At 39.1% G+C, this 14,265-nt stretch overlaps 1 protein-coding gene across 1 annotated transcript; it reads right to left on the bottom strand.

Annotated features, from left to right (window-relative positions):
* Positions 1-70: 70 nt before the first annotated feature.
* Positions 71-9,159, bottom strand: LOC115482849. The gene is made up of 3 exons (XM_030223089.1): positions 8,902-9,159; positions 487-690; positions 71-430 (listed from the first exon to the last, which is right to left on the bottom strand). Exons 1-3 carry the CDS (start codon positions 8,972-8,974, stop codon positions 117-119), a joined length of 591 nt encoding a protein of 196 aa, XP_030078949.1. The 5' UTR covers positions 8,975-9,159; the 3' UTR covers positions 71-116.
* Between the last annotated feature and the right edge of the window lie 5,106 nt (positions 9,160-14,265).

Below are 14,265 nucleotides of genomic sequence, written 5' to 3'. Positions count from 1 at the left end.
GACAGAAGGAGAGAAGGGGACAGAAGACAGAAATACAATTTCAGCTTATCCTTGGACACTTTGCGTTTTGTTTTTTTTTTTGTTTATAAAGAAGCACTGCTTAATACTAAACCTAACTAATGTTTGAGCTGATGCGCCAGAGCCAGGCACGCGGACAGCAGCCACAGGAGCGCGAGCCGTTGCAAACTGTTCTGGCCGGACCGAGAGCTCTCCGGCGTGATGACGTCCAGCGAGTGATCGCCCAGCACGACCTTTGTGCTGACGAAGACATTCTGGGGCAGGATCTGGCAGCTGTACGTGCCAGCGCTTTGCGGACTAGCCTTCAATATGGTCAGGTCGAAGTTCTTCGGATTCAGACTAAAGTTGGGCAGCACCACGCTGCGGTCGCTCGTAATCATCTTGGAGTCCTGGAACCAGAGTATGACATTCGCTGAAAAGAATAATTCGATTAGCTGCGATGGCCCATCGATTCGCCTGGAAACCTACCCTCGGTAATGTTCTCATCACACTTCAGCACAACATCTTCGCCCAGTATGCCCGTCTTGGTCAGAGTCCGGTTGACTAGCGGCAGGTAGGCATTGGCAACACCCGTTGGCTTCGTCTGTGGACTGGGCGCACTCGGCTCGTCGGTATCGTAATCGTAGTCATCATTCAGCATTAAGTCGTGGACATCCGTCGTTGATGGGAAGCCTAGAAATTATTGAAATTTTAATTATTATTTGAAAAACTTTCATAAAAATCCCATTTGTCGCCATAAAAGAACTGAGCACTAAAGATTTGCTTTAATAGGCCACAGAACGCAGTCGACATCCCACACAAAAGCGTGGGTGGCTCAACCTTGAATTTCAAATCATTTACGATCTGATTAGCTGAAGTTTTACGAGCGCATTTGAACTGCAGCGCATATTCAGAATAACAAAATTATTACTATTTGGTAAAAACAATGGAGCGATAAAAACAACCATGAAATAGAAACAAAGAAAAACAATAACAAAAACAAAACTTGATTGTTTGCGTGCTGCTTGCAGCTGTAGATGGACTTGGCTCATTACGACCCACATTTCCTGCTAGCTAAACATTTGAGCACTTGAATCAAATTGAAATTCAAACCGGAAAGTTTTTGTTTTGCCAATGCATTATGGCCACTCATCAGGCGGTGTTGATGATGCTGTTTGTTTAAGCACTTATGCACATGTATGTGGATATAGATGAAGATAGGAAAAAGATGGGAGTATATACAAATACGGAAACGGATATGGAAAGGGATAGGAGTAAGAATGCGGATAGGGATAGGGATAGGAATAGAGATCAGAATAGAGACAGAGATCAGAATAGAGATAGGGATAGGGATAGGGATAAGGATAGGGATAGGGATAAGGATAAGGATAGGGATAGGGATAGGGATAGGGGTTGGCATAGAGATAGGTATAGGGATAGGGATAGGGATAGAGATAGAGATCAGAATAGAGATAGAGATCAGAATAGAGATAGGGATAGGAATAGGGATAAAGACAGAGGTATAGATATATGTCTAGATATATATAGACACATTTGTAGATACACTTTCAGCTAAAAATGTAGATGCGGGTGCAGATACAGTTGTAGATATATTCAGATACGGCTACAGATACATTTGCAGATAGATATATAGATATAGATGCAGACGCAGATACAGATATATTCAGATATAGATACAATATCAGATATAAGTTCAAACATAGATACGTTTACGCATATATCAGATACATATGCATATACAGATACAGATACGTTTGCAGATACAAATGCAGATACATTTAAGAGATATAAATTCAGATGCATTTGCAGATATTCAGATATTCAGATACAGATACATATGAAGATAAAGATGCATATATAAATGGAACTGCAGAAAAAGATACAAATAAACATACAAGTTGAGATATAAATGCAAATTCAGATGCAGATGCATAAACAAATACATTTGCAGATATACTCAGCTACATAGACAGAAGCAGATATATAAATAGATACAGATACAGATACAGATATATATATATATGTATAATTATATATGTGCTGATGCAGATGCAGATGCAGATGCAAATGCAGGCAGAGATGAAGCTGCAATAAAGATACAGATACATTTACTCGCATACAGATACAGATGTAGGGATACAGATACACACGCACAATCAAACATATATTTGCAGATGCACACACACAGATACAGTTGGCAGATCCGAGCGCAGCTGCGCACGGTCGAGTTAAGCCAATTCGCATATTTTTGCACGCGTTTCACATTCCCAAATATTCATTGCTTCCTTTATAGCGTGCATAGCATATATATGCACATGCGTGACGCGTGTGTGTGTGTGTGTGTGTTTTGTCAAAGTGGAATGGAAAAACATTTCACGGAAATGGGGTCAAATGAAACTCGGGTGCACGGGCCATACGAAAACGCACAGGAAAATTAAAATAAGCGCATGGAAAGAGAAAACACTGCGCCAGCCGACACCAAAAACCCAACCCCAACCCCGACCCCAACCCCAACGCCGGGCCGTGTCGGTCGGCCGATCGCCGCACCCACATGTGTGCATACGCTTGTTGACGGCATGGCTTATGCGGACAGTAGCTGCTGCCACTGCCACTGTCACTGCTGCTGGCGTCGCTGCCGCTGCCGCAGTCAACTTCGCCGTCGGCGTCACTTTGTGCTACTTTGTTTTGGTGGTGTCGACAGTGGACACAAAATCGAATAACATTTCACAACAATGTCCATTTTCACTCTGGCAACTGCAGTGCATGGCCAGACACACACACTCCACACACACACACACACACACACATGGACACATCACACCCTCGCTCCTCGAGGCAGACAAAGTGTCGGGAGTAAAATTGGAAGAGGGAAACATTTTGACGATTGTGAAAAAGTTTAAATTTACATTGTATTTCGCTTCTGCCATTTCTCTCTGTGTGACTGGCTGCATTATGGTTGTTGCTTTTTCTTTTATTATTTTCTTTATTGTATTATTCTTTGCCACACACGCACGCACACACCCACACACTCGCACACACACTTTATTATAGCCAGTTTTGTCGCCGCCGCTGCTGCTCAGCGTTGCGTGTTGAAATTGTTAGTTGTCATATAGATCGGACACTGGCACAATAACAAACAACTGATAAAGTTGATACGCAAATGCACGACTAGTAGAATACCCTAGAAATTTATTGCAATTAACTTAACTGCGACTAAACTCTTAACACTCTAAACAAAACTGCAGCAATAGGTATACATTTTACACATGCTGCAGGGTATACCCATTTATGCATGCTACAGGGTATTTACGTGCCGAGGGACTCTAGTTTTAGTAGCTTAATACGGATATGGCAATAGCCATGTGCCAGCATGTAGTTGACTGAACTCGCTTGAGTTTGGGCAGCAGCGCCCGCCCTCAATTTTAAAATAAATTGAAACTCTTTTTTTTTGGATGTAATTTCCTTCATGATATAAAGCGAACAGACGCATTGACCCCATCGACTTCTCTTGTCGTAAACTTGTGCCATTAACACAAGTAACAATAATAAGAAATTGTTGCCGCTTCCCAGAAACGGGCGCAACAACAATGGATGGTTGCAGTTGAAATATGTCGAAGACATAAGGCCTAGCCGCTGCTCAAGACATTTGCGCTTTGGTCAAGTGTGGAAACATGTGCCATTATTATTATAATGAAGCACGGATATTTTATTTATTTATGCAAAAAAGTTTATGCGAACTTAAGGCGGATATCTTTTGTTTAAGTAGAAGACAAAATAAAAATAAAATTCAAATTTATAATCGAAAAAATATTTGAAGATGAAGCACGAATTATTAAAAATATTTTGTTGGTATCAAACAATTTTTAAACAAATGAGACATTTAAAAAAAGTATAAAAAATACAAAAAAAATAACATTTTAAATTAAAAATTATTTTTCAGAACAATTTTATATGTAGGAGATATTAGAAAAGAAATTTTTTAGTTTTATATTATTCTATATTTAATTTTCCTTTAGTAAAATATTTAAAACTAGGCACAACATTTTTTAAAACATATGTAGAAATGTCTAAATTATAGTAAAAAAATGCCAAAAAAAAAAATTAAAATTTATTTTGCTAAAAAATTGATATTGATTAATTATATTATGTTAAATTTTTTTAAAAATTTTGAAAATTATTTTTTAAAATCTATATGTAAAACAAATAATATGTATAAAATAATAGAAACATAGTTTTGTTGCAATTATGTTATCTTAAATTTATTTTTATTTTCAAATAAAAAAAAATAAACCTCTTTGAATGCTGCATATGGTACAGGAAATCTGTACCTTAGGGAATGAATATTATATTTTGCTGTCATGCTTTCAATGCTTAAGATAACAATTGTGCGCTGATCTTGTTTTGCTGTTGTTTTGTTTCTATTTATGTTTTTTCCGGGCTTTAATTGGTACTCAGAATTAGGCCAAAAACCATTTATCATAGGCAGAATGATTCTTGAAAAATGTTGGGCTAATAACCCCTAGAGTTGACCCGAATGCCGCTGACCACTGGGTAGCCATGGCCATGCCCTGGCGGGCAAAGTCTTTGCCTTCACTGGATTCTGCCAGTCACTGGAATCATCCAAGTGCAGCATTTTTACTACCTGATAAGCCGCGCGAGTGCCTCATTTGTGGCCGAGGCCTAAAAGCGCTCTGCAGCTCTGATCTTTGATCTCCTGCCTGTCTGGCTGGCTGTTTGTCTGTCTGTGACTGTTGTTGTTTCTGGTTTTCAAGCCGCCAGCCCCTACGTGACTGACCCTGCTGGTCCCATGTTCGGGTCCAGGTTGGCCAACTGACGAGTGCGTTATACGAGCCGAAAATTATGCTGTTTGTGTGGCGGTTGGATGGTGGCAGATAGAGACATGAAGCGAAGCGGATAATGATAATGGCATTCTGGTTCTTTGAAAGCGATCAGGTTACGGCCCGAGGGACCGACAGGCAGGCAGCCAGCCAGACAGCCAGCCAACCAGCTCTACCTACGCACTGCTGGGGCTCAGGTCGAGGCAGATGTGCAGCAAATTCACAGAACAAACACCCATTGACAAATAACCCACACAGATGCAGTCGCATTCGAAATTCGCATTCACAATTTGCAATTAGAGTTGAAAGGCCGCGTGTCCTGCGCCCAGTCAAGGGGATTGAATCGACAGATGTGTGCCGAGCGCATTTTCTGGCAATTACCGAAAGCTGTTCGACTCGAAAATGCAAATCAATGTACTTAGCCATCGACTCGAGCGTGTTGTCCCATAATCGATATGCAATTGAAGCCGATCAAGTGGGCAAAGCAATAGAAATGAAAGTACGATTCGAATCTGTGTGCACTTAGATTGCGGCCCAGCAACAGTTGCAGCCAAATATAGACGAAGTACATCGATTTCACTCACTGGGCCGCCCCAGTTACATTGTGCGTGCCTCGCCAGAGTTATTAACAGCCAGCGCCAGGCAGCGCCTTTCAAAATTTCTGGCACACACGCTGCCAAGGGGGAACATGGACAGCGTTTCCCGTTGCCCAAAGTGCACGTGTTGGCACTTATGAGTCGCTGCGCCAAGTGCTTAGATGCGGGCACATAGCCAAAAAAAAAACGATGTCTATATATACATGAACGTATATATATGTATAGATATATAAGTGTATACATCGTGTATACACTGAAATCCTATAGGTCAACAATAGACGCTCGCATGGACAGAAGCTAGCACAGTCCAAGTCCAGCTCCGAGTTGAAGACGTACGCCCAGCGCATACTAAAGCGCGCTTCTATCCAATTTGGGGGGCGCTGCCGGGCAGGGCTTGGCTTGGCCTAGGGCTCGTGTTCCATTCAAGTGGCTGCGGCTGCGGCTGCGACATGTAATTAATATGCGGCACTCCTTTTCCAGCACCGCCAACTATTTAGCGCAAAAGGCAACAGCAATTCTACTTCTTCTTCTTCTTTTTCTTTCATTTCATTGCGGCTCTTGTATTATTTATTGCCTCGCCTCGGCCATTCCCTTTCATGTGTGCTGGAACCCCCTAATGGCGCGATATCCCCACAGCCATCAATAAGCCTCGATATCGCATTCCAATACAGCTCAAATCATATTTTACTTTCAGCTCAAAACTGATTTCTAAGCAACAACAACAAAACTTATTTTGCATGTCAAACGAAATTTTTGAAAAATTTAATTGAAAATTGAACAAAAAAAATTCAAAATAAAAATAATTTTTGTGCAGCATTAGCTAATTGATTATTTATTGAAATTCTGATTGAATGTGGAATTCTGTTTCTATTTTTATAAATAAAATCAATTTAAAAAAATATGCTTGATTGCATTAAAATTTGATGCATGAAGTTTGCAAAACAAAATTTTGTTATATATCGGATGGAAATTGGCTTCAACAATATGTGCAAAAATCTTTCAGTAAACCTATATATTAAAAAAATTATGTAATAAATATACAATGTAAATATTATAATAAACAATTTCTAGCAAATTGCGACTTGAGTCAAAGCCATTTGAGCCACAAGCATAGCCTAAGCCAAGCCGTTGCTCAGCTAAGCCCATACTCTGTTGCATTTTGCTTAAATACGATATTTATTAATATTTATATATTTTAAAAAATTATAAAAATATTCTCGACAATACCACAAAAGTTGCTTATAAAATGCTGGTCTAAGGAACTTTGAACGATTCATAAATGTTTGTTGATTCAATTAAGGCGCATTAATGAAATCGAAAGCTCAGCGAAGATCAATCAAAAATGGATTCTATTAGAATACAATGGAACACGAAGTAACTCTCTAAACAAAGTTAAACTCTTTTGCTGTGTAGCTGCTGTTGCAGCTGAATCATCATCATCAGCTTGAGCATCATCGTCATCATTGCGATCGAAACGATTAATTCTTATGTTTTAATGTGGCACAATTTATATAGCTATAAGGCTGAGAGAGTATATAAGAGCATGAGTGCTTATATACTAAGGAGCACTCATTGAATGTAGCATGCCACAAGCACACACATGCTCAAATAATAATAATACCCGCCTCAGACTGCTGTTGCCCAGTTGAGTGCACACACAGCGACTCAAGCTGAACCCTGCCTCTATCTCAAACCGGATCCGCACCCGCAGCCGCAGCAGCAGCCGCAGCAGCAGCGGGGGGCATGCAACAGTGGCAGCATGAGCCGCCAATTCGCCAGCTCAGTTCAGTAAATTGATTCTTTAATTGTCGAGAATTGGTTACGAGTTTGTTTAAACTCGCTTTGTCCCCGCCGCTACCCATGCCACAGTGCCCCATCTGCGGCAGCGCATGAGCAATGCGAATGAATCGAGCGGCATACATAAAACTCGTATCTGCATTCGTATCTCTTGCATCTGTAGAGGAGCCATACAGACGTTGCCTGTATCTGGCGTGAGTCAGAGATTCCAAAATAAATATGTATGCAAATGGCAGAAGAATTATGCAAAAGACAAACCGAGCCCCCTTGTCGTGACTGGCGGCAGGAGCACAGTCGACCCATTCTCAGATTCGCAGTCGTGAAACTCAATGCCCGAGAAAAAGAGCAAATAGAAAGGTAGACAAGACACGGCCGGAGCAAACAGCGCCAGACTGATGAGCATTTAGCTCATTTACCCGTGTCAAGGTAGAGGAATTTGAGCCCAATATTAATGCGTCCATATCGATGGCCTTTTGGTAGGCAGCCTTAGAGGTTCCCGGCAACCCGGCACCCTCGGCAAGCCAATCAAACTGATAGCAATCGCATTGTTTATGGCCCAAGGGGTTAACAGAGCTTGCAGAGGAGTTAGTGCCGCCTAGGGGCTACAGCCAGTGGGTCATAGCATCTCTGCTCAGCAAATACACATTCTCACGCTGCTGCGACACGCTTCCCTAACCAAAATCGAAACAAGGAGCTGCGGTATATAGCATTGTATGCCCTACCCTGTTTTACCTGGTTACTGTTGCTAACATCCTCATTCATTGTGCTTCCTGTTGTTGATTTTGCATTGTTGTTGTTTTGTTGTCGCCTATTAGGCATCTATGGAATAATTAACAGCGTAACCGATATGCGAATGAATGGCACACACACACACACACACATACACCCCGTCGAGCAGATTGGCAAACTCACTTCCGATTGAATGAGTGCCTGCATACCTATATCACATGATCGAGGGAGTGCTGGCTGATCGTGATAAATAACTGCATTAATGTGACAGCTTTCGCCTATAAATTATAGATTTTACAGTTTGCATTCAGCGCGCAAAAACAGGTAATATTTATCTATTCATTATGATTGAGCAATAGCTGGAAAACTCGTTTCGCTTTCATCCAAATGTCAACATAAATGATTAAGTTTATTAGGAAATCTGTGAGGCATTCCCTAGAGTGAATCACTTTTTAGCCAAAAATTTAACAGACGCGCTCACAAGTTCTTTCCCAGAATTTGATCACCTCAAAAGTATGTGATTCGAAATATATAAATAGAATTTTCTAATTCCCAGGATCTATATAAATCTCTACCAAGTAGCCGACCTTTAATCCTCCGAGCTGAGTGTGATCACAGCAAAATAGTTGCCCTAAGAATTCGTCAATCTTTTAATACTGTTCAAAGTTCAGAGCATTTGACTTATAGAATACTTTTTATATAGGTCAAAAATTGTTCAATAAATTCCATAGACACACACACAACACACAATCATTTGTATTTATTTGAATCTGATGTCTGTCGAACGAGTCAGTTCAAAGGGTCTCTCCGCACAGAGATTAGATTGTGCTTGCAATTGCAACAGATTTCCGTTGCACTAAAACTTGGATTATATATACATATATATACATATATATATATAGTTTGCTTTACCAAAAACTTACCCAGGGCAGATCTGGCGATCAATAGCACTGCGAGCAGTAGAAGTTGATTCTTTCGGACTGTTCTCGACACCATTTTGTAGTCTCTGTTAACTGCTCGACACTCGAAAGTAATATGATAATAGTAATTGGGGAATATATTCTGGCAGCGTCGTCCAAAAAGTTCTGAAACTGTGTCACACGTCTTCGTCTGTGCTTGTTTATTATTCTTGTGATTTCCCACAAAATACCAAATTATTGCCGAGTAATTAATTATTGAAGTCGAATCGTTTGCGTTCAATGTCCCAGTTTTCAGCCTACATATTCAGCACTTTTCCACAAGAGAGCCCAATTATTTTGCTTTGTAATTTTTTTTTATTTTCTTATTTATTTTATGCTTTCTTGTTATTTTAGTATTTTGATTTCTAGCTTCGTTCACACTTCACGCCACAAACTTTCTGTTCACAATTAATCCAGGGGAACAATTCCAGTCGATAACGTTCCGATCCGCGTCTACGCACAAAAGTTGACTGCACGAACGCGTCTCTGTCGGATTGTCTGCGAGGCGCGAATTTATGAAATGAAATTTCCAATTCGTTCGGACGGTTCGGCTTTATGCTGTCGGCTTTCTATGACAGATTTTCGGCCTTCGGCTCACTGCACTGTTCGCCGCAAGAGCACTAAAACGAATGATGTTCGCCGCCATAGTTGCTGGCCCAGCGTTGACGGCGGTTTGCAGAGGCGGAGAGACAGCGACAGCAGTGACTGCCAGAGAGTATGGCTAAAGAGAGCCGCACTGTGTATAAAGAGAAGAGAGAACGCGCGTTGCCTCCATTCCTTTGCTCTTAAAGCGTTTTACTACTTAATAAAATGGAATGACTTTTGTAAAGGACACTAAAATATATTTAATAGAAAATATATAATATTGTATACACAATATACATAAATATATTTATATATAAAATGAATACTGTAAATGCACTTTTTAAACCTCCTTATCGAAATGTAATGGGAATTTTTATATATAAAAATTCAAATTATTTCTATTTTTGGAAAATAGCATTGCGAATTTGAATTTGTGAAGCTTATGATGATGTATAAAGCAGTTTTTAGATGAGATTTTTGCAGAAATATTTATAATTTCAAGTAGCTAGAGATCTAAACTTAGCTCTTACTTCAAGGCATAGAAAACCCGAATTTTAGTTTAAAAATTTTTAAAAATTTTCAAAATCTTTTTAAAATGTTTTTATAATTCAAATTGGAAAATTGTTTTTAAAGTTTTTCCAAGTGTTCTCTGAACTAGTGAACCATGCGCATTATTTTTCTTGTAAGTTTTTCTGGCATGTTTTCAATCAGAGCGTGTGATTGACGTGCTTTTTAATCCATAAATTATTCATTCGATGCGTCGTAATCGTTTAGCTCATTAAAAATTATTTACCTACAGATGATTATTTTGCAAGCGAAGCAGGCAGTTGATTTGGCATATATTAGCTGCTGGTTTGTTCAATTGCGGAAATGCCAGGCAAAACACATAAAATAATCAGATTATATAAATCTATAATATATGGAAACGATTCATAATACAAAACTTGAGTCGATTTAATTTACAAGTGTTTCAAACTGAGTTTCCTGATTGGCAAATGACTTTACTGTGAGAGCTTTTGTACTCTGAACTGAATTGGAAAATTGTACTTTTCCATACCCTTTCAGGAAGTGAAGTGAGTATACTAGCTTTAAGTAAGTTTTTATATAGACAAAAGGAACAAGGAGAATAGGAAAATATTAGAATTCCATCTTCCATCTTTCATCTTTCATCTTCCATCTTCTATCTTCTATCTTCTATCTTCTATCTTCTATCTTTCATCTTCCATCTTCAATCATCCTTCTTCGATCTTCCATCCTCCATCCTCCATCTTCCATCTTCCCCCTTCACTCTTCTATCTGCTTCTTCACATTAAGCTTCTCAGATTACATATGTGAAAGCAGCTACTGACATATTTATACAAATATGTTAACATATGCATGAATGCATGCATATACTATATGTGGGTTAGCTGAAAGGCAATCGGTTGGCAATTAATTTGGTATTCTGCTGGCAAAAAGGCATGGAGAAGGAAATGTAATTATATCATGTTTATCTTCTTAAGGCATTCCTGCGCTAAATACTTTCGTATTTATTGGGCATTGCAAATTTTCGTAGCGAGCAATTTTCTGGTGTTTTCCATTTAAATATGTTCTACATGCAGCTTCTGAGAAGAGGCGAGTAGCCAGCCGCAGTTGAGATACATTTCGCGTCGGCTGCTGCAGTCTGCAGTCTAAAGTTGCAGTTGCAGTTGCAGTTTGCTTAATGAAATTGCATCGTTCCCAGCAACGCTGTGTATGGGAAGCGCAACGATTGGCAAACGGCTGTGATTTACTCCAGCTCCAGCAGCACGCAGAGCGGAGGCTGACTGGGGGAGCAGCGCATACAGATGCAGATATGATGCTCGCTGGCAGACAGTGTCTGCAATGAGAGTTTAAGACACATGTAACATGCAATGCAACATTTGCTGATATCTTGTCGAGTTGAAGCGAGGCAAACAAACAATTAAAATTAATCTACGACCATAAAACAAAGTGCGTATTGTGCGAGAGTATCTCGCGGATGCATTATGCATCTCTATATCTCTGGGGTGTGTGTGCGTGTGTGTGTGTGTGGACATTCATCTTGTTGTTTGTGTTGTCTTATGTTGGGGACTGTTGGGCTGCTTGGTTGCCAAGTTTTGTAAACATCCGCAAAATTTCCAGATTTGGGGGCAGCAGTCAGCAGTCAGCAGCATCTGAGATTTTTCTCCTCTTCAACTGCACATGTTCGCGCCTGCAGCTAAGCTAAGCAAAGCAAAGCAAAGCAATGCGAGGATATTAATCAAATATTTATATTTACACGTAGACAACGCACACATTGTTGTTGGTAGGCTGAGGCGGCAACAGCGGCAACAGCGGTCGGCAGAGCGGCGTGCGTCATTCACCAAATTTTCTCAGAATTTCTTTACAACTTTGAAACAAATTAATCAAATAAACAACAGCGACAATCACATATATGTATGGGTATCTTTTGATCTGTGTGTTGGTTAAAAGCGTGCAATGTCTGCATTAAGCAACAGAAAAGACTTTATAGTATCTAGCAGCTCTTATCTCGGTCGCTGCGCAGACTCCGCAGCCGCCCGGTTAAGAGAGCACAGCAAAGAGAGCGTTAGAAACTATTCTCAACACAGTTGGCAACGCGAGTCACACTAACACGACACACGCCCACGCATGTACAGTCGAACAAGCATGGTTAGTGTGTGGGAGTGTGTGTCGGGGGTTGTTTTGCTGTGTGTTTGTGCAAAAGAGCAGTTCATGATGGATGAAACAGGACCCACAGTTTCAGCAAAAGCAACTGAAGTAATTGTTTGGAATTGGAAGTGTCAGCAAATGTGCGAAAGAATTTCAATCTTCTACTGAGCAATATACTCACTCCACACATGTAAACATGCACTGGGAAAAAAGGATACAAATAAAATCATGATAAATATATATTTAAGAAAACAAAATAATAAGATTAAATTTAAGAAATAATAATAATAATAATCACAATAAAAAAGATAATAAAAAATTAAATAGTAATAAAATAAATAATAACTAAAAAATAAATTATCATAAAAAATAAAAGTTATAAAATAAATAAAAAATAAATTTAAAAAAAAAATAGTTAATAATAATACAAAATATAATAACATAAAAAATAAATAAAAAATTGAAATACATTTATACATAAGTATACTAAAATATTAAGCAAAACTAAAAAGAAAAGTTTTAAACACAAAATAAACAAGGAATACTAATATATAACATATAATAAAAAAAATGATATAAACGTTTTTTTTTTTAATAAATTAGCTTGTGTCAAATCATAGAGTATATACATATATATTAATATACATATTATAAATACCTATATTTTTTGTTTTGAACTTTTGTGGTATTTTTTTAAAGTTAAAATCTTATTTATAGCATAATTAAAAGTCAATTCTTTAACATACATTCGAGCCTGAAGAACATGGCATTTCTATATATTTTTATATAATATATCAAATTTTCTTAATATACATTTAGCTTAACTTTCGAATCTTTCAAAATTTCGAACTTTCCATTCCCAAATGAGCTATAAATTACTCAACTTCAAGCCTTATGCCTTCTTCCTTTACAGTGTATTCTATATTGCACTGACCTAGGCATCGTAACGTTGCTGCACACACACACATACATACATAGGTATATGTTTACACATAGTGTATAGTGATGTGAACACCCTCGATAAGTCAACAGCTTTACGACATTTAGGCCATGGGCTGGCTGGCTGTTATTTTGTGAAGTTTCATTTTGTGGTCGCATTCGCGCATGGGCATGCGATGCATACCAAATGTGAAACTCCAGTGGGGAGACATGTCAATATACCTTGTATCCTCGCTGGGCTCCTACCCAATTTCCAATTGGGCAGCAAGTTCGCCAGAGCTGTGAGTCATCGCCCATCATCATTCGCGTTCGCATTCGCATTCGCATAGTTTTCGTTTTTATTTCCTTTTTTCTTATGCTGCAGTCGTCCTACACGTTCGTGGTGTGCTCTTCTTGTGCTTGCGAGAAGCGACGCGAAGCGGCGCGACGCCACGAGTGAAGCGGCCAAACAACAAAGCAACCCACGCAAAAGTTCAGTTTCTCAGTGTCGCTCAGTGTGAACGGGTTTCTCGGGTTCTCGTTATCGCAAATAAAAGCAAATAAAATTAAGAAAAAATCAGAAATATTTCGTATAGAAAAGTGATAAGGACATCTACATAATACTAGCTACAACAATATGAGGCGACAGACGCATCTCATGCTGCTGGCACTTACCATCGGATCTCTGTGGATGTCAGGTACAAGTCCTGCGGTTCAAACCCGCATCTGCTCAATGTATCGGCATTTCGGTATTTGCATTCAGTCCACTCACTTACGCACAAACAATATTATAGCACACTTGGCATTCATATCGACTCATATATACTTTTGCAATTTGTGGTAATCTATGGCATCTGCTTGTATGAAATTTGAAGATTTGTGATCCATTAGCTATGTCTCTGGCCAATCGAGAGATGCCAACAGCATTCAGGCTAAAGCATTCTAAGTTTATCAATCATACGTCATGTTGACAGATCGGCCAATTGAAGCATACTGTGATATAAGCAATATTTCATAGTTTTTCTTTTTACTGCATGGACTATTAAAAGAATAGATATATGAGCATACAATACACATTCCAAGGTTGCCCAGCTCGAGTCATTGTTTCCATATGGCATTCACTCTGTCTGTAGACTATAATATTTTGCTGGCTAA

Source organism: Drosophila hydei, unplaced genomic scaffold (assembly GCF_003285905.1).
Source record: "Drosophila hydei strain 15085-1641.00,03,60 unplaced genomic scaffold, DhydRS2 tig00000125-arrow-arrow-pilon, whole genome shotgun sequence".
Lineage (NCBI taxonomy): Eukaryota > Metazoa > Arthropoda > Insecta > Diptera > Drosophilidae > Drosophila > Drosophila hydei.
This window is presented reverse-complemented; position numbering and strand designations above follow the sequence as displayed.